This window comes from Euleptes europaea, chromosome 20 (assembly GCF_029931775.1).
Source record: "Euleptes europaea isolate rEulEur1 chromosome 20, rEulEur1.hap1, whole genome shotgun sequence".
Taxonomy (NCBI): Eukaryota; Metazoa; Chordata; class Lepidosauria; order Squamata; family Sphaerodactylidae; genus Euleptes; species Euleptes europaea.
In genome coordinates this window covers 1,306,160-1,325,454 of record NC_079331.1, presented here as the reverse complement: position 1 = coordinate 1,325,454, position 19,295 = coordinate 1,306,160, and the positions used below count along the sequence as shown (strand labels likewise).

The 19,295-nt window shown below is 47.3% G+C and overlaps 1 protein-coding gene across 1 annotated transcript in view; it reads left to right on the top strand.

The window, feature by feature from the left end:
• The first annotated feature begins 1,745 nt into the window (after positions 1-1,745).
• The window catches only part of TLN2 (talin 2), a 68,115-nt gene continuing 50,565 nt past the window's right edge, over positions 1,746-19,295 (top strand). Inside the window, exons 1-10 of the mRNA XM_056865726.1 lie at positions 1,746-1,899; positions 3,925-4,022; positions 4,495-4,624; positions 5,812-5,964; positions 6,252-6,394; positions 7,782-7,909; positions 11,861-11,924; positions 14,696-14,800; positions 17,162-17,317; positions 18,226-18,327. Coding sequence (XP_056721704.1) covers positions 1,764-1,899; positions 3,925-4,022; positions 4,495-4,624; positions 5,812-5,964; positions 6,252-6,394; positions 7,782-7,909; positions 11,861-11,924; positions 14,696-14,800; positions 17,162-17,317; positions 18,226-18,327 — 1,215 coding nt within the window. The 5' untranslated portion in view covers positions 1,746-1,763. The remainder of the gene's footprint in view (positions 1,900-3,924; positions 4,023-4,494; positions 4,625-5,811; positions 5,965-6,251; positions 6,395-7,781; positions 7,910-11,860; positions 11,925-14,695; positions 14,801-17,161; positions 17,318-18,225; positions 18,328-19,295) is intronic.

The following is a 19,295-nucleotide window of genomic DNA, read 5'->3' as shown; positions in this document are numbered from 1 at the left end:
CTAGTTAGAGCAACTGGTAGGGCCCCCTGCCTGTTTTTTTTTTCCCTTCCTGGCCGAGCCAAGATTTGAACCCAGGTCTCTCTAGGTCAGAATCTAGCTTTGTCTGCCCATTATACCACACAATGCCGCTTAGCAAAGGGCAATCCGGTCTCAGTTAGACTTTAATCAGATTTACTGATTAGTCTCCTGGAAGTATGTAAATATATTCTGGATCCGTGGCGCATCTGATCCTCAAGTGAGAGCATAATTTAATTATGCTTCGTGTGAAAAATTCCCCCTGCTCCTTCCTGCATCTGCTGCTAATCAATTTTGTTGGGCGACCCCTCCCCCACCCCAAAGTACTAGCCTTTATAAAAGAGGCTGCGGGGTGTGTGTGTGTGTGTGTGTGTGTCTATCCCTCTTTGCTTTCTCAACGCTGTGCATAATTTTATTAAGTGATCAGGCTTGGCTTACACCCCTCCTGCCTGTGAGAAAGCCCTCTCTGGCAGCCTCATGTGGGCGGTTGGGAGGTTCGTCCTTAGAATGGAGGTTCTGCGAATTAATAGAAAAAACACTGCTGCGAGCATTGCTCATCTCTGCCTTGTGGCTCTGGAGCCCAGTTTTGTTCTAACAAGTCACGCCCACCGTTTTGCCAGCTGTTGGAAATTATGAATCAAAACTCTGCCCCTGCTGTCCCAAAAGAGCAAATACCCTGACAACAAGGAGTTGGCTTTTTGTGCCTGGTATCTAAGTGGCAGCATGACCTTGTGTCTCAACAAGCTGTTTTTCAAGGTTGGGAGGCTATCGGGTGTTATGTGTTGGCGGGGGCGTTAATATTTCTGTTACCCAATTCTGAGGAGCAACCTAATTTTTGCACAGTTTATTCCCAACATGTTGGGAAGGGCACTGGCTGCATTGAGAAGAAGGGTTGCCAACTGGCCCAGGCTGGTTGCCAGATGAGATTGTTGTTGTTGTTGCATGCAGTGGAGGGAATAGGAGAGATGCCTTTTTTTTTAACTGTTTAGTTCTTTTTAAGACAAATGAATGTGCTGCACTGTACCTTTAAGACTTTCACGGCACTAGGCTTGCAGCCAATTTTTACTTGCATTTTCAGTCCAGGCTTTTCTGCACCTTGCAAGTAGCTTTCCTAAACACTGCAGCTTACTCTGGCTGCCTTTTCTGCTTCTGTTCCCTCTTCAGACCAATAAATTAGTATTTTCTTTACCTTTGCCTTTTGACCCCCACTGAGCTCCACCCTGGTATCCTCCTAGCTCTGGGCTGGGCTCAGCCCCTGGATGGGACTTGCCTCTTACCAGGTTGTACCTGCCCAGAGCTGGCAGCCCTAGCAGTGAAGTCATGAGGTACTCCCCAGTGACTTTTTCCTGAAATGCATCAGGTGTCCATGCTTTTTGGCTTTGCTGTGCCTCTCCTGGCACTCTCCTTTCTGCCCTGCTTAAATCACTGGAGGTACAAGGGGCAGAGGAAGGGCGTGGTCCACGTAGAAGGGGCACAACAGGCTTCAAGGCATCTAGAACACTTCTGATGAGATCTTGTTTTATTTACTTAATTTTTACCCCACTTTTCTCCTGTGGAGACCCAAAATAACTTACAATGTCCTCCCCTCTGTTTTATCCTTGCAATAACCCTGGCAGACACAGAAACAACCATAGTGGAATACAGAGTTTCATTTTTGTGTGATTGGGGGCTGTATTCATTAAAATAATAATTCCGTGTTTTTCTTTCCCTTTAAGGTATAATTGGAAGCTTACAAAAGGTCCGCCAACATGGTTGCCTTGTCGTTAAAGATCTGTGTCCGCCAGTGCAATGTGGTCAAGACCATGCAGTTCGAGCCTTCCACGGCAGTCTACGACGCGTGCCGGGTCATACGTGAGCGGGTGCTGGAGGCGCAAACGGGGCAAGGTTAGTTTTTTGTAACGTCTGTGTGGATGCTTGCTTCATTGAGCTACACTCTGGAGCCTACTTGCTAGCTAGGTTTGTCGACTCCATGTTGAGAAATTCCTGGAGATTTTGGGGGTGGAGCCTGGGGAGGGTGGGGTTTGGGGAGGGGAGGGACCTTGATGAGGTATAATGCCATAGCGTCCACCTTCCAAAGGCATCATTTTCTCCAGGGGAACTGATCTCTGTAGTCTGGGGACCCGTTGTCTTTCCAGGAGATCTCCAGGCCCCACCTGAAGGTTGGCAACCCTATTGCTGCTCCATGCAAACGCAAGTGAGCTGAGCCCAGCAGCAGAGCTCTTGCTCTTGGATGGTCTGCAGTCTGGTTTGGCTAATGCCAATGAAGCCATGCTTGTTGCCTTCACTCAACTGGAAGAATCGACTGCACCGCTGCCCCTTGCTGCACCGCTGCCCCTTGGTGGCGGGTTCCAGTTCGGAATGCTCCTTTGCATGTAGAACTCCAGGCAGATAGAAAGCTAGCACCGCAGGGAGGAAGCTTCTCTGCCTACCTCTTACCCCTTTGTGTGGGAGTTTTTTGTTTTTTTAACATAGGCAATGTTCCAAGATGTGACCCACTGCCTGCCATCTGGCATGGTGCAGTCTGTTCTATACCTCGTTCTGTGTAAACCAGGCCAGGTCCCCTTTGTGAAGGCCAAAGGAGTCGGTGTGCCTGCCATTGCTTCCTGGGCTGTGTTGGGTCTTTGCCTATCCTTGCTGTTGCTCTCACATGACAGCATGGAAAGAAAGGGGACCCTGGGCTGGCTCCCCTCCCATACGCCCTTACACGAGGGCATTGCTTTTGCCCTCTTTCAGAAAGCCCCTGTGACAGACTGGCCAAGTATGAGGATGAAAATATTATTGAAAAGTGCCCCCCTGCACTGTCTGGATTAAGAATTAATTGTGTGTGGGTGGCTGTTTACACATATTTTATCCATATTTTGTTGTCTTTTTTGGTGTTACTTTTCCTTTAACCTTGTATCGGACAGAGCTTCTCACAGCCACAGAAAACATCTTCGCCAATTAAATTTGATAATAACCTTTTGCCTTGCAAACCAAAGGGACAGCAGGAAACCTTGAAATGTGGGATTACTGGAGAGTAGCTCCCCGATTCTCCAGCTGTGCCGTATTCGGATTCTGTAGGCGAGATCACATGCATTTTCGTTAGGAATGAAAGGTTAGCATTCGGCTGCCCACTGTGGGGCTGTGTTGCCTGGGAGCCCCTGACTCTGTGCTTGGTGGTTCCGCTCTGCGCGGCAAAAGTGTTTCTGCCCCACACCGAGTCTGCGAGGTCAGAGACCCCGGGAAGCCGCTTTAAGGGAACAAACGCTGATGGAATGGAAGCTCTCAGCTACTTGGTATTATTTGCTTCATTACTTCCAAGCGCAGCCTCCGTTAATTAGCGCTGAATGATGAAAGCTCTCTTGCTGGAGTTGCGGGGCTGCCATGTCAGTCTCCGTCCCCCACGGATACCTCAGTGACATCCTTGTGGCCTTCAGGCACCCCCCACGCTCGGCAGGCGGTTTCTCGGGCTGCTTCCTTGCTGCGATACAGATAATTTTCTATCAACAGAAAAATCACATTGCCTGTGGCAGGAATGTCAGATATCTGGATGATTGTCCCTCATGATTAATGCTTCAACCTTGAAAGGCGTTTCTCCCTCAAAAAAATAAAATAAAATAAGGCGTTTCTCCCTCAAAAAATAAAAAATCTGCCTAGTTCTGCAAAGGAAACCAATTAATGGGCCCACAAGCGTCCAACTCTATAAAGTGAAACAATTTTAGAGAGGAAAAACCCAAATGGAAAAGGGAGGGGAGAAAGAGGAGACTCATGGGGCGGGGGCGGAGTGCAGGGAAGGGCTAGGAAGTTGAGTGGGGTCTGTTTTATGGTTACTTTAGGTAGGAAACTTCATTTGACATGGAAGTTCAGGAATAGAGGCCGTGTCCATTCCTTAGTCTCTGAAGACACTTCTCATTTGCATTCCTTTCTCAGCCTCTGACTATGGGCTATTTCTTTCCGACGAAGATCCGCGGAAAGGCATTTGGTTGGAAGCTGGAAGAACCTTGGATTACTACATGCTGCGAAATGGGGTATGGCCAAGATGCAGGGCTACTTCTCTTCGATTTGAATTCTTCCTAAAACTACTGCGCGGGACGTTCCATTTCAAAACCTGTTTGTGACTGAGCAAGAGGGACTTAAGATGTTAGAACCAGTCAACCTTTTTCAAACAGGATCCCTTTCTGAACTTTTTGGGGTCTGCTTGCCGAGGTACTCGATGTAACTTTTCCCCTTCTCTACATAAAACACAGAACTCTCAAGCTGGTTTGACATTTAATAAGGGTGCATTTTATTTTTCATCTGTAGCATTTGTAAATGTAGAATGTCACTGACCGAGAGGCTGTATTTCATGGCCCTTTTGAAAATTGTGCAGAAGATAACTCAGATTTGCTGTTGAACCTCCATTCCCAGTTCCTTCTCTTCCTACTACTGCAGACCGACATGGCTACTCTCTGAAACTGCTTTAAGGAAAGTAAATGTGTTGTCCTGTGATTTACTTCCTAGGATATCTTGGAGTACAAAAAGAAGCAAAGACCACAGAAAATACGAATGTTGGATGGGTCGGTGAAGACGGTGATGGTGGATGATTCGAAAACCGTCGGGGAGCTGTTGGTGACCATTTGCAGCCGGATAGGTAAGGGGAGGAGCTAGCTTCAAAGCCATCACTAATGTCGTATTATTTGGCAGGTTTCTTCAGATCATGCAATGGGGGTAGCAAGCCATGATCCAGAAGCCACACCTGGTCTTCCCAAGGGGTATCATCTGCCAGAGAGGGTGCAAAGTGAATGGCAACTGTGGTGGTCAGAGATTGTAGCAGGCCTCCCGGGGAGGGAGTTGGGGTCGTAACACTCTGCTGTGACTTCCGTCTCCAAAGTGATTCTCAGAAAATGTAATTGGCGTGATATCAGCTGGCGGCACCTCAGTTAGTACCACAAAGGCATAAAGTCACTGACATCAGGAGCCCACGCTGCTGCTGCTATGTAGCCAACACCCGTTTGTTTGTTTAATTCATTTGTACCCCACTGAGAGGTGATATGTTAACCATCTTCAAGTACTTGAAGGGCTGTCATATAGAGGAGTTGTTTTCTGTTGCCCCAGAAGGTCGGACCAGAACCAATGGGTTGAAATTAAATCAAAAGAGTTTCCGTCTTGACATTAGGAAGAATTTTCTAACAGAGCGGTTCCTCAGTGGAACAGGCTTCCTTGGGAAATGGTGAGCTCTCCTTCCTTGGAGGTGTTTAAGCAGAGGCTAGATGGCCATCTGTCAGCAAGGTTGGTTCTATGACCTTAGGCAGATCATGAGAGGGAGGGCATCTTGGCCATCTTCTGGGCACGGAGTAGGGGGTTGCTGGGGGTGTGGAGGGGAGGTAGTTGTGAATTTCCTGCATTATTCAGGGGGTTGGACTAGATGACCCTGGTGATCCCTTCCAACTCTATGATTCTCCTCCTGGTGGGGACCCAAAGTGGCTCACTCATTCACCTCTCATCCGTTATGTCTCACAGCAACCCTGTGAGGTTGGTTAGGTTGCAAGCCTGTGACTGGCCCAAAGTCACCCAGCAAGCTTCCATGGCTGAATGGGGGTTTGAACCTGGGTCTCACAGATCCTAGTCTGACACTCTAACCACGACACCACAGTGGCTCTCCACATGTTCAAACTTAAACACACACAAGGTTTAACTATGTGGCTCTTTCTCTGACTACCAGCAGGGGAGCTGTTCAGCTTGAACTGTTTCAGAGTACAGACCTTAAAATGCTTGTCTTGTCTTGCAATATATCCTGCTTCATGCAAGAGTTGTCTGACTTTGTTTGTGCCATTCTAGGGATAACCAATTACGAAGAGTACTCCTTAATCCAGGAGAGCAACGAGGAGAAGAAGGAAGAAGGCACAGGAACATTGAAGAAAGACCGGACACTGCTACGCGATGAGAAGAAGATGGAGAAGCTGAAGGCCAAGCTGCACACGGATGACGACTGTGAGTATCCTCGCCCGCCGCCTGGCTCCTTGGCTGGCTGAACCCTGCTTACAAAACAAAGAGGTTTGTGCCGCCCCAAATAGTAGCTGGGATTTCCAACACAAGCCATCTGTCTGTTTATTCCTGATAGTTGGAGTGGGTGTGCTTATGCCAGGAGTGGAGAGGCAAGGGGGAAGGGATATAAATAAATGAGCTTGAAATGCACAACTTCTTGTCTTGTGCAGGAAGAAAACGCTTCTCCTCTAGCAGTGTGCTAGAACTGTGTGTGTGTTCTCTTTCCCCTTCAGTGAACTGGCTGGATCACAGTCGGACCTTCCGAGAACAAGGAGTGGACGAGAACGAAACGCTGCTCTTGAGGCGCAAGTTCTTCTATTCGGACCAGAACGTAGATTCCAGAGACCCCGTTCAGCTCAACTTGCTTTACGTTCAGGTATATATTGGGGAGAAATCCGCCCAGCTCTTCTGCACCGCACTCAGGCAAAAATGTTCTTTCCGTTGTTGCTTACTTTTGATACTTGGGGAGTGGCTGCCTCATGCAGGTTCTAAATAAATTTAAGGAATCCTAGCTAATTACACATATGTTCCAGGCCACATTGAGGGATAACTTGCCTGTGTGAACAGGCCGTAACAGATGAAACAGCACAGACGGAGTCCCTTCTTGCATTCCTCAACCATAATTCTTTTCTCTCTCTTGATATTTTATGGAACCTTACAATAGGCACCAGGAGCCCCGTGGCTCAGAGTGGTAAGCTGCAGTACTGCAGTCCAAGCTCTGCTCACGACCTGAGTTCAAGCCCAACAGAAATCGGTTTCAGGTAGCCGGCTCAAGGTTGACTCAGCCTTCCATCCTTCCGAGGTCGGTCAAATGAGTACCCAGCTTGACTAGGGGTAAAGGGAAGATGACTGGGGAAGGCACTGGCAAACAACCCCATAAACAAAGTCTGCCTAGTAAACATAGGGATGTGACATCAACCCATGGGTCAGGAATAAACCGGTGCTTGCACAGGGGACTACCTTTACCTTTTACCTTTACAACAGGCACAATAGCAGAAGTCACACACAAAAAGAATATGGAAAAGTGTCTGTAATTCGCCACGTTTCACCTATCAAATAATGCTGAATGCTCTTTTCACCACTGAGTTGGAATTTACAAAACCATATTCTGATCTGTAAATTTTCCAGAAAATGCTATACCAATGAATACCATGTTTTCATAAACTTGACATGCTTCTCGGTGGAAGCAGTTCACACAGACGGTTCACACGTGATAATTCAGTGGTGGAGGCAGTCTCCTCTTGCACAAGGGAACTTCCCCCTTGTGTTGTATCCCCATATTAATTCGGGGGCGGGGGATTTAGATTTTCTCTCTCTCATGGACTCTTGACAAAGCATAGATGAGAAGAAAGGTAGATTCCATAGCAGCCAAAAAATGGTTGGAATGTGTGCGTGAATAGAACAGCTTTCAGAAGCTGGAATGTTTTCCCTGTTCTGGCAATGAAGGACCCAATGCCGTGTTACATCCCAGCAGAACTGGTGGTAGATACCCCTGTTTTGTTTTTTAAGAGGTCCGGAAAAGCACTTTCTTTGGCAGCTAGGAACATCAGCTCTCTGCACTCTAGTGCATTTGATTCTCAACCTCAATAGAACTGTGGAGGGGGGAAGGTTTTTTTTAGGTAAGAGAAATATCTGAGGGGGTCGTTCATGCAGCTTAGGAGGCCAGAAGCTCAGATTCTTGGCATGTTCTGAGCCATGGAGGGGAACAGCCAAAGAGGTTGATGGATTCTGGGGTAAGGCCTCTTTCTCTTCTTGCCTTGCAGGCTCGTGATGACATCCTCAATGGCTCCCATCCTGTATCCTTCGAGAAGGCATGCGAATTTGGGGGTTTCCAAGCCCAGATCCAGTTTGGACCTCATGTTGAACACAAGCACAAGCCTGGATTTTTAGAGTAAGCAACTCCGAAGGGTGGACACTCAGGGACGTTGGTGGGTTGTGCTATTCGGATAACTGTTCTAGACCCCTGGTGTCCTTGCGAGGGGGGACCCACTGATAGGAGAGTGTTTCTCCGGCCGTGCTGCCAGGCAATGTGCAGAGAGTTTTCAGATGAGGATTAAAATACCTGCACCCTCAAGTGGGCACAGTCAAGGCCAAGGTTTACTATGTGAGTCCACAAACTCTATAGCCCTTGCTGAATAACTTGAGAATCCTGGAAGTACACCTTGCTCATGCCCTCTTGGAATGCTGCTTTTGTGAGGAACTTCAATCACAGTATATCTCTCCCCTTTTAACATATAAATCTAATGCCTCTGTGTCTGACATAATGCCTTTTTAACTAAGTGACAGGGATCCCAAGGCTACATTGTCAGTGGCAAGATTTGTTTCAGTCCTTATATCCCAAAAACATTAGATATATGCTGCTCAAGATCAATGGATTAAGGAGCTTCTAAGGGATAAAGGAAAGGATAAAGGAAAGGAAGTACACCTTCTTTCTCCATCAGTGGAGGAAGGTATCCTTGTATGGGTTATGCCTCCTCCCTGCCCCATGGGCGAAGCTTATACAGTTTCTTTGCAAGGCTTTCACTAGCCTGAGGAGGCACTCAACCCCCCCCCCCAATATCCATGGCCTGCCCACTCAATTGATGGACAAGGTTCCAAAGCTCTCGCACCTTGCTTATTGAAAACGGAGGCAAAAATACCTGATTAAAAATCAGCAGCCTATGCTTCTTGCCGACGAGCAATAGCGGTGGAGAGAAAGTGTGTGAAGTCATCCCAGATGAAAGCTGTATAACTTGAGTGTCCTAGATGTCCATCTTCTTTTTAAATGAAAATGTTTTGGGATGCCTCAGAATTTGGGTGCTTGGTGCCGTCCACAGTTCAGCAGAACAAACACAGAAGCTGGTTCAGCCACTTGTTTTGGGATCATTGAGTGTTCCCTGACATGAGAAAATAGAATCAGAGTTGGAAGGGACCACCAGGGTCATCTAGTCCAACCCCCTGCACAATGCAGGGAATTCACAACTACCTCCCACACACACACACCCAGTGACCCCTACTCCATGCCCAGAAGATGGCCAAGATGCCCTCCCTCTCATGAACTGCCTAAGGTCATAGAATCAGCCTTGCTGACAGATGGCCATCTAGCCTCTGCTTCAAAACCTCCAGGGAAGGAGAGCTTACCACCTCCCAGGGAAGCCTGTTCCACTGAGGAACCACTCTGACTGTTAAAAAATTCTTTCTAATATCTAGACGGAAACTCTTTTGATTTAATTTCAACTTGTTGGTTCTGGTCCAACCTTCTGGGGCAACAGAAAACAAGTACTTGAAGATGATTATCATATCCAGGGAGGGAGCCTCGGCTCATGTGGAGCTCCTCTTATGCCCCAGACCTTTGACCTGTGCTTGGAACGAGTCAGCTGCCGGATCTGGACACTGCCTTGGGAAGTTGGCTGCAGGCGTGAAGCCTCCTCCAGTGCAGCAGAGAGCAAAGATGTTCACACCAAGTTGCCTCGCTTTGCAAAGCTGGTTCTGCGGAATTTAAATAATGTAATTTAATAATAATTGAAATCTCGTATCTCTAAAGAGGAGCAGTTCCCCCTTAGCGGTGCACACATTCTGCTCCAGTTTCAAATTAAAAAGGGCTCATGGATGATTACTTGGGAGCTTTGGGTTCTCTTTCCCACCCCTCCACCCCCTGGGGCTCCTCGGGAATGATTTCATTTTAATTGGACGGGGGTCTCGGCTGCACAGCAATGTTGCACTGAACAATAATTCCTGGAAGAACAGAAGGCATTCTTTGTGGGTTTCTGCTGAGCCTCGGCTTTCTTAAAGGCATCTTTCAGGGTTGGCTCTACGTCCGTTGGTAACTCAAACAATAGGGAAGCTAAGCAGCGAAGCCAAGAGGGCATTAGGAAGGGTCCCATGGGCTGTGGAAGAGTCCTTTACTGTGGACGAGGCATTTCCGCCGTGGAAGCAAGTTTCCCCCTTACAAGCCAGATTCGAGTCCCATAGCACCTTCAAGACCAACATGATTTTCGGGGTATGAGCTTTTGAGAGCCAAAGCTCTCTTCCTCAGAGATGAGTAGGAATGGCTAGTTTTGAATCCAGGAGCACCCCCCCCCCACACACTCCCCAGTGAGAGCTGGAGGGGAGACTGAGGCCTTGGTATCTTGAGAGAGGACACAGGAGTGGGGGGAGCTAGTGGTGAGGGAGATATTAGGCCTAAGCAGACAAAACCATATCATGACTATAACAAAATAATTGTATTGGCTAGGGATACATTTCCAGATCCAATTCAGGGTATCCTGAGTGTGAGATAGAGGATGTAGGATGTAGCCCCCTTGCTTAAGCTAAGCTGGTCTTGGTCTGGTCATGCCTCGGAGGGAGACCTCCTGAGCCCCCTCCCCCCATGGTGGCCATCTTGCGTTCCATGATGGAAAAAAATGTGGCATGTGCATGAAGCACAAATCCGACTTGCTCCGGAGTACTCTGAGAAGTGGAGCTCTGCCAGCCAGATCCGGCTCCAGATACCAACTGGTTTAGAGACGAGGTTGGCCTCTTCTGGAGGCTTCTTCATGGCGTCTCACTGGGACGGCCCTCCTTCCTACGAGCTATTCCTTCAGCCCATTTCATTGAAAACTTACCCATTGTAGACGACTTCTGGAAACAGAGACTGTGAGCAACAGATTCGGTTGGCCTTTTCCTTGGCAGTCCCAGCCTCAAGTTTGTCTGTTTTTGTTCCTTGTTCCTCTTTTTAGTTCTGTTATTATAAAATACTTCCATTGTTCTTGATTTAATTTTAAAAAATATGTTACCATTTGTTAAGTACTTGGGATTTTTAAGGTGAAAACAAATATGTTGCTACAACTCCTTGGGCTTTCTCCCTCAAGCATTAAAACTTCTTGAGCTAGCGGTGCAATTGACCTACTGTTTAAATTCATCAATAACTCTGTTCCATCCATTTCAAATCTTGCTTTGAAAATTTTGGCAGCCGTGCCAAAACCCTTCATGCCTTCTTCACTGCATCTGCTGCTTGACTGCACAGTTTTCGTTTTCCAATCATGTTTACATGACCAAACTACATCTTCTTACGATTTTTGGGTCCAGTCTGCATTCTTGCAATATTGTAAACCTCCTGTGCCGATCCACGTCCTCTGATCTCACTGAATCCTCTTATATCAGGTGAGCTATATAGAGGCCCCCAGACAGTACGAACAGCAGAGGATGTGCAGTCAAGACCACAAATCCCAAGGTCCCATGTGACCCCCACCCAAACAACATACATGCGTGTGAAATCATTCTCAAAATTAAAGCAAGCCAATAAAACAGGTGTTTAGCGACTCGATTTGCTGCAGCTGCTGTTTTTAGAGAGATCTGTGCTTTGTTTTTGAGATTTTAGTTTTTCCATTAGGTCTCATGGAATTATTTGTATCCTAAATACAACAGTTGCCTGTTGACAAGTGGAAGGGCAGTTGCTATATATTTTTTTAAAAAATGTTGAATGGGAATGGAAGAATGCCAAAAATCTGTCGGAATTCGAACTGTGATTTTGGTTTTCAGAGTAAATTGGCAGCCAAGAGCCGGGAAGATGGAGTAGAAAATGGAAATTCTTCCCGTGGGCTTCTCATGTGGCTGGTGGTGGCAGTGGAGAAGGAGTAATTTGAGAGCTTTTGGTTGGCTGCTTGCTTTCCTCTCTGAGCCAATCAAGTTTGAGGTGGTTTCCCCTGATCGGCTACTCCTGGGTGGGTGAGAAGATGTTGGCCAATCAGAAAAAAGGAAGGCTACAAAGTACCAGAAGCCATATGAGCGAATGGTTGACACCCACTGCCTCTGAACTGTAACGCTTCGGAACAAAAAAAGGGCGACAGCATCTTCATTAACGGCGGCTTTTGCTTTTTTCCAGTCTAAAAGAATTTCTTCCTAAAGAATACATCAAGCAAAGGGGAGCCGAAAAGAGGATATTTCAGGTAATGGAAGAAGGGTTTATTCCTCCCCCCCCCCCCAGCTGTGTACGGATATGTCATAGTTTGTGTTTGCTTCAGCAATAAACTAGCACTAACTCAAGTGTAAAAGAAGCAGACAGCTTTTCTCCCTTTTTCTCCCTTCGGCAGACTTGCTATCCTAATTCAAATCTTGTGAGTGGTTGGCGGAGCTTTGCTTTTCAGAGCGTTTCCTTCAAAACGCAAGCTTGCTTAATAGGTCTGAACCTTCGTCTCGATTCTCCCTTGCAAAAGAGAAGGCATTGAGTGCTAAATATGGTTATGTAAGGGCTCCTTTGCACATTCAGCCTCTGTACAGTGGGATATATATATTTGCTGCCGAAACAACAACAAATTATCCAGGGTTGTGTATTCCGTTAGCTGTGAAGGCAGATCCAGGTGCATATTCCCAGAAAGCATTTCCTTTTCAGTGATGCATTATTGCTGAGAATGTTGGGATGGTATTTTGTAGCCCTACGGATGCAGCCCAGTTTGCTCAGCTTTGAAAACAGTTGAATTGATACCCAGAATAAGACGATTTGAGCAGACTTGCTGAGGGCGAGGAGAGCCTGGACAATTGCCCCTTTCCCTGGTCCTTTGGAGTTAGAGTGTCTGATCCGCTTCTAGAATGAATCGTTCTATTTCTGCACCACTCTGCCTTGAGACCCCACCCCCTTCCCTTTCTACAAAACTTGCCTTGTGAGGCAGACCTTAAAACCGCCTGTGTTATGCATAGGAACCCTGCTCTGAAAAATGCCCAGGTCGCAGCAGTCTTGGGAAATGTAGTTCCAGAATGCCGTAGGCTTAAATGGAGGCTCCGCTGCTGGTTCTCCTTGTTGTTTTTTCCATCGTATTTGGGAAAACGAAGAGGGTAATGGGTGTGGGCAGAACAGAAGCTTGTTTTCTATTCTGTCCCTTTATCTTAACATCAGCAGAGTTTTAGCAACTAGCACAACCAGAATAACAAACCAGATAATAATGTTTCAGGAGGGTAGCTGTGTTGGTCTGCAGTGGAACATCTAGAGTCGAGTCCAGGAGCACCTTATAGACCAAGAAGAGTTTCGGGGTATAAGCCTTCGAGAGTCAAAGCTCTTCAGGATCTCTGACTCTTGAAAGCTCTTACCCTGAAAATCTTGTTGGTCGCTAAGGTGCTACTGGATTCAAATCCAGCTCTGATACTACTGAACATCCAGGCCATTTGTAATTTTGCTGTGCATTTCCCTGCTGATTGGAGTGGTACGTTCCTCCCTGGGTGAGTTTTATGAAACGTATGTCTAGTGCATGTTTTAATTAAGCTTTATTAAATGTGGTTGCACAGTGTGGCCCTGATGGCCAAGGACTGTGGTGTTGTCGCTACAGAGGATTTTTTTTTTCAGAAGCCAAATTGAGATCTCCTTCTTGCGAACGGCAGCTGAACTGAAGAATGTGCGAAGTCCCTTTCCTGAATGGAAACGGGGGGAGGGGGAGAGATACTGTCTAGATTAGCAGTGGACATATCTATTCTTGTGCCTGTGATCACCATGGACATCCGCCATCTTTCGTTAGTTACAACTGGGAAGATGACCGGTGTCAGTTTAATTTGATGCAGCGCCCCTCGGAAGGAGTTGGCAACAGGAGGCGAGGGCTGAGGAAATGTCATTGCACATGCTAATATAAGCATCCCTGGAGTTTCACTGGGAGCTTAGAGGGTAATGAAAACTGACATGGGCATTTTTGTAAATTTATTTGGGGCTTTGCGGAAGAAAAGAGCAATTCGGTCGAGACTGTTGGGGCTGGGTTTGTCTTCTAATTGTTAGAATAAATTGTTCAGCTTCGGCAGGAAGGAAAACAGAAAATCTTTTGATAATAGTGTAGCCTTGTGAGTCTCTTGCAGTAGGAGTACACGGGAATATGGAGGCACCTTAAAGACTAACAACATTTGTTCCATGTAGAAGATTTCGTGGTCTGCAGCCCCTCGATGTGGGCTCTAGTCCATGAAAGGAGCTGCCAGAATAGACTCTTGAAGGTGCTACCACACTCCAGAACGTCTTTTGCCATCAGTATGGAGAAGGAAGTGGATTTAGGGCACATGGGGAGGGAGATGATTTGTGGACAGGTGATTTGTGGCCTCCTCTTTGGATGGGGAGAAAGAGGAGCTTGGAATGGTGAGAGAGATCTCTGGGTGAAAACCAAGGGGGGGCTTTGGAAGGGCGTTATATTCATTCTGAAATGTGGTCTTGGAGGGATGAATGGTCTCTAGGGAATAAAGGAGTCTATTCGCTTGGGAAAAGGGTCTTGGGGTTTTGTTTGGCTGTTTTCTTGGTTGTCCTGGCATGTTTTTACGTTGAATTGTTTTTTATCAGTGGCTTTGGAAGCTTCCTGGCTTGTCTTGTGGGCTTAGCTTTTGGGTGTACATTTATTAAATAGAATAAAAGGGGATTGCTAATTATGGGAAGGGTTTCCACGTTACTGTTTCTCCTGTTTTCTCTTCCTGTTTTTGGATAGCGAGAGAGAGGCAAAAAGACAACATCGTGTTCCCTACCACCAAAATGAGCCCTGGTCTCTTGGAACAGGGCAGGCTGCAGATCTGAACGGATACTGGAGATTCTGGGGATGGCCATTGCTCCAATAGGATTTTTGTGGCTGTTAAATACATGGTTTCAAATTAGATTAATTTTGAATTGTCCGAGTATCAGACTGAGGAAGGGGGACGCACTGGGTGCTCATCCCAAGGAGGTCTTTAGATGTTTACCAAATGATTGATTGGTGCCTCTTTACAGGAGCACAAAAACTGTGGAGAGATGACTGAGATAGAAGCCAAGGTGAAGTATGTCAAGCTGGCGCGCTCGCTAAGGACCTACGGGGTCTCCTTTTTCCTTGTTAAGGTAGGAGGGATTTGAGCGGGAAATGGGGTTTGCGTGATCAGATTTATTGTTTCTTAGGTTAAGTTGCCCATGCAAGAAACCAGCCCAGGATTGTTCCAAAGCCAAAGGGCTTCTGCTTCCAGGCGTAAATTTGCCCTCTAATTAAACAAATGAAAGCATGGGTGTTTCCAAAGTATGTCTCGAAGACTGAATGGGCTCTGGTTAGAATTGCTGTGCCTTCCCCTTATATCTCTGAAGTGGGGGAAAGCCAGGACTTGAGAAACCGTGTTGGTCTGCAGTAGAACAACTAATCACAACACAGTAGAATAGCTGGATACAAGTTCAGTAGCATCATAGAGACCAACAAGATTTTGGGGGAGCTTTGGCTCATGGAAGCTCACCCCCCCCCAAAAAAAAAACCTTGTTGGTCTCTATGGTGCTACTGGACTTGTACCAGCTATTCTACTATGTTGTGATTAGCCTTCAGTTGAGGTGACCTGTCAATATCCTGTCCACTGAAGGCCAGCTTACATAGAACTGAGCTGAGTTCTATAGATAACTTTCAGTTCTGGGGGAAGGGTAGGGGGATGGTTTTGGGGGATGGGAAGGTTTCAGGAAAACAGCCTTCCATTCATCAATTTGCCCTGGAGTTCAGGTCCCATGATCACGCTCTCCAGTGCTCCTGTGTGTCGTTTTATTTGGGGGGGGGGCAGAGTACAGATGGAGTAATTTTTTGCTTTGGATTTGACTCCAGAGGTCATGGTATAGCTGAATCAGGTCAGGCAAGGGAAATGATTCCCCTACCAGTACTTTGGCTATAAACAATTTGTCCCTGTTTGCAGGGCCCTTCGAACAGTGCCAAAGGGAAGGGGGGCTGTTTTCAGTCTGCAGACAAGGAAAAGGGGGGGGGATCATTCAAGCTACCCGAAAGCTTCATTGCCTACTAATGGCGTTTCTAATTGATGGAGAATGCAGGCACCCACCATTTCTTGAGGAACCTCAACACTTTGTCTGCAGTCTGTTCACGGCATCCTTTGCCAAATGAGTTAACCATCCCACAAAGGAGTGATTTGTGCACAAAGCAACCAAATGGCTGTCCCAGGTCGCCAAACACCGTGACTTAATTAGGCCGTGCGTTTCCAGACACTGAGATTACTTAGAAGTTCTAATAACAGGTGGCTTCAAACAGGCACCGTCAGATGCAAGAGGAAGAAAACAATTTGAATAATTATTTGTCTGCACAGGCACACTGGGCCACGTTAAATTAAAAGTGTGTTTTAGCTTTCCTTAACTTCTCCCCCCCGCCTGGTTCTGACTAGAGCTGTTCGTAACTATGTAATTTCAGTAACCATGGCGTGAAATGTCTAGCTGTGACGACTTTGTCAGGCAATCCAGGGGGAATCCCTGGTGTCTCTCGACTTGTTTTATGTAATAAAGACTCATTTTTGCTATCCTCTTAACTTGGAGGGTGGAAGAACGCCATGTAGCTGTTTATGGTTCTTGCAGCGTGGCCTGTGGGACTTGAAAAGGCCTGAGGACAACAGATTTCTCTGTGCTCATCTTCATGCTCTGCACTGAATGTTGAAGCTGTCTCAAGTTGCTAGCAGCCGGATGAGCAGCTAAAGACACGGGCTAACTTAAACAGTCAGCCTATGCCCGTGCCTATAGCTACCCAGAAGTCAGATCTGACCACTCCTGATCATGACTCTTTCACATCATCTGAAGCTTGAATAATTGTGATGACTTTCAGCCATGAGGGCTAGAAACTTGCTTTGTGCTGGAGTAGAAAAATAGAAACCTCTGCCTGTTGCACCCAGCCCTGCTCTCAGCAGGATTACACTTCTCGGTAGCTGAAGAAGCACATTTGGCGGCCACCTACTCTCCTCTCTGCTGTCACGAGCTATTGTAAGGAATGTGGAAAATGTTTTACAGTCCTAGGGTTGCCTTCCCCAAAGCCTTTCTGTCCCCCTCCTCACAGGCTGCTTACAGTCTTGCCTAAACCCCCATGAACATATGAACACATGAACCTGCCTTATAGTGAATCAGACCCTCGGTCCATCAAAGTCAGTATTGTCTACTCAGACCGGCAGCGGCTCTCCAGGGTCTCAGGCAGGGGTCTTTCACATCACCTACTTGCCTGGTCCCTTTAACTGGAGATGCTGGGGATTGAACCTGGGACCTTCTGCATGCCAAGCAGATGCTCTACCACTGAGCCATGACCTTTCTCCATAGCTCTCCAGGGTCTCAAGTGGAGGTCTTTCACATCACCTACTTGCCTAGTCCCTTTAACTGGAGATGCCGGGGATTGAACCAGTGACCTTCTGCATGCCAAGCAGGCGCTCTAAAACTGAGCCACAACCCCTCCCCATGTTCCCTTTGCAGGAGAAGATGAAAGGGAAGAACAAACTGGTGCCTCGCTTGTTGGGCATCACCAAGGAGTCTGTGATGCGCGTGGACGAACGGACCAAGGAGGTGTTGCAGGAATGGCCATTGACAACCGTCAAGCGCTGGGCGGCTTCACCCAAAAGTTTCACTCTGGTAAACTCTCGGTATGGGAGGTGGTGAGGGGACCTGAGCGCCATCTGCTCAACTGGCCGGGGCTGGAACTGTATGCTGGCTGGTGTCAGGGGTGTTATTGTAGGACAGGGCCCAGTTTTTGGAGCCCCTTTGTGGGGTAAGCCCTAGATATTTCGCTACCTAAGGCAAAAGTGTAGCAGTGCTCCCACAAGACAGCTGCTCAGCTCCTGCTGCAGGAGGGGAAGACAAGGACTGTGTCTAGGACTTTCCTCCTTATGCACTTGCCAGCAGTCCATTACTATTGCAAAGATTTAAACCATCCCCACCCCCAAGACATTAACAGGACTGCTCAAGAGTAACAAATCCAAACTGCTGTGGGTCATGCATAACATTTCAAATGTAGTTTCGGAGGGCAGCCGTTTTGGTCTGCAGTAGAAAAGCTAGACACGAGTCCAGGAGCACCTTAGAGGCCAACAAGATTTTTGGGGTACGAGCTTTTGAGAGTCAAATCTCCCTCCATCAGATACAACAAGAGACCCCTTATATCCCAGTCTGAAGGTGGGAGGGGTGTTGCAGAGAAGGGACTTAGGATGTAAAGGTTCAGTGCAAAATGCAATCAGCTTGATCAGAGCAGAGGAGAAATGATCAGGGGCAGAAAATCAGCATCTGTAGCAAGAGAAGAATCCTGTGTCCCTGCTCAGCCCTGGCGGGTCCATTGTTCTGAAGTGTACGCTCTCCACAGTGGATCCTGGGCTCCTTTACCTGAAGAATAACTTGACAGAATAGACTTTCTCCCCTTGTGCCATGGGCTGCCGTCGGCCCCGTCCCTGTTTCCCCATGGCCTAACTTTGGTTTGGTGGTCTTGCTGCCCCAGTCAACGTATTCTGGACGCTTCTGTACATGCCTGCACCATTTCCTTCTTCCTTCAGGATTTTGGCGAGTATCAGGAAAGCTACTACTCGGTACAAACCACAGAAGGGGAGCAGATCTCACAGTTAATTGCTGGTTACATTGACATCATCCTCAAGAAGGTAAACCCTTGGGTGTCCATTGAAAAAAAAATGGCATTGTTGGAGAGTTGTGCTGGAAGCACGTTCGGGGAGAGAGGGGAATCTGTGGCATTAGCTGAGTATTGGGATATTTCCAGGCTTGTCCTGTTGGTGCAAATAGGGTTGCCAATTCCAGGTTGGGAAATTCCTGGAGATTTGGGTGTGGAGCCTGGGGACTGTGCAGTTCAGGGAGGGACCTTAGTGGGGTGTAATGCAAAGCAGCCATTTTGTCCAGGGGAACTGATGTCTGTAGTCTGGAGATGAGTTGTAATTCCTGGAGATCTCCAGGCCCCACCTGGAGGGTGGCAACTGTAGGTGCATATAAAGCAGTAGGACAAGTCAGCAAGTGCTTTTTCAAGTAAGAAATAAGGGCACATCTGTGGGTTGGCAGTGTCTAGGCAGTGCCCAGTTCAGACCCAGGTGAGGAAGCCAAGTTGTGCGAGGAAAGGTTGCGTTTAGCCTGCAGAAGAGAAGCCTGGGTCACCATCTGTGTAGACCTGAAGGGCTGCCACAAGGAAAAGGGCAGGGACATGTCCTCTGCTGTTCCAGAGGAGGGAACTAGATCCAGTAGGCTTCAGTTGTAGGAGGGGGGAGATTTCAGTTGAATGTTAGAGTAAGCTTCCTAACAATGAAAGTGGTTCCACAATGTAACCAGATATGAAAACCATCTTCAAGTACTTGAAGGGCTGTCATATAGATGAGGGTGCTGAGTTGTTTTCTGTTGCCCTAGAAGGTTGGACCAGAACCAACGGGTTGAAATTAGATCAAAAGAATTTCTGTCTAGACTCTTCCTAGAGTTTTCTAACTGTTAGAGCGGTTCCTCAGTGGAACAGGCTTCCTCGGGAGGTGGTGAGCTCTCCTTCCCTGGAGGTTTTGAAGCAGAGGCTAGATGGCCATCTGTCAGCAATGCTGATTCTATGACCTTAGGCAGATCATGGGAGGGAGGGCAT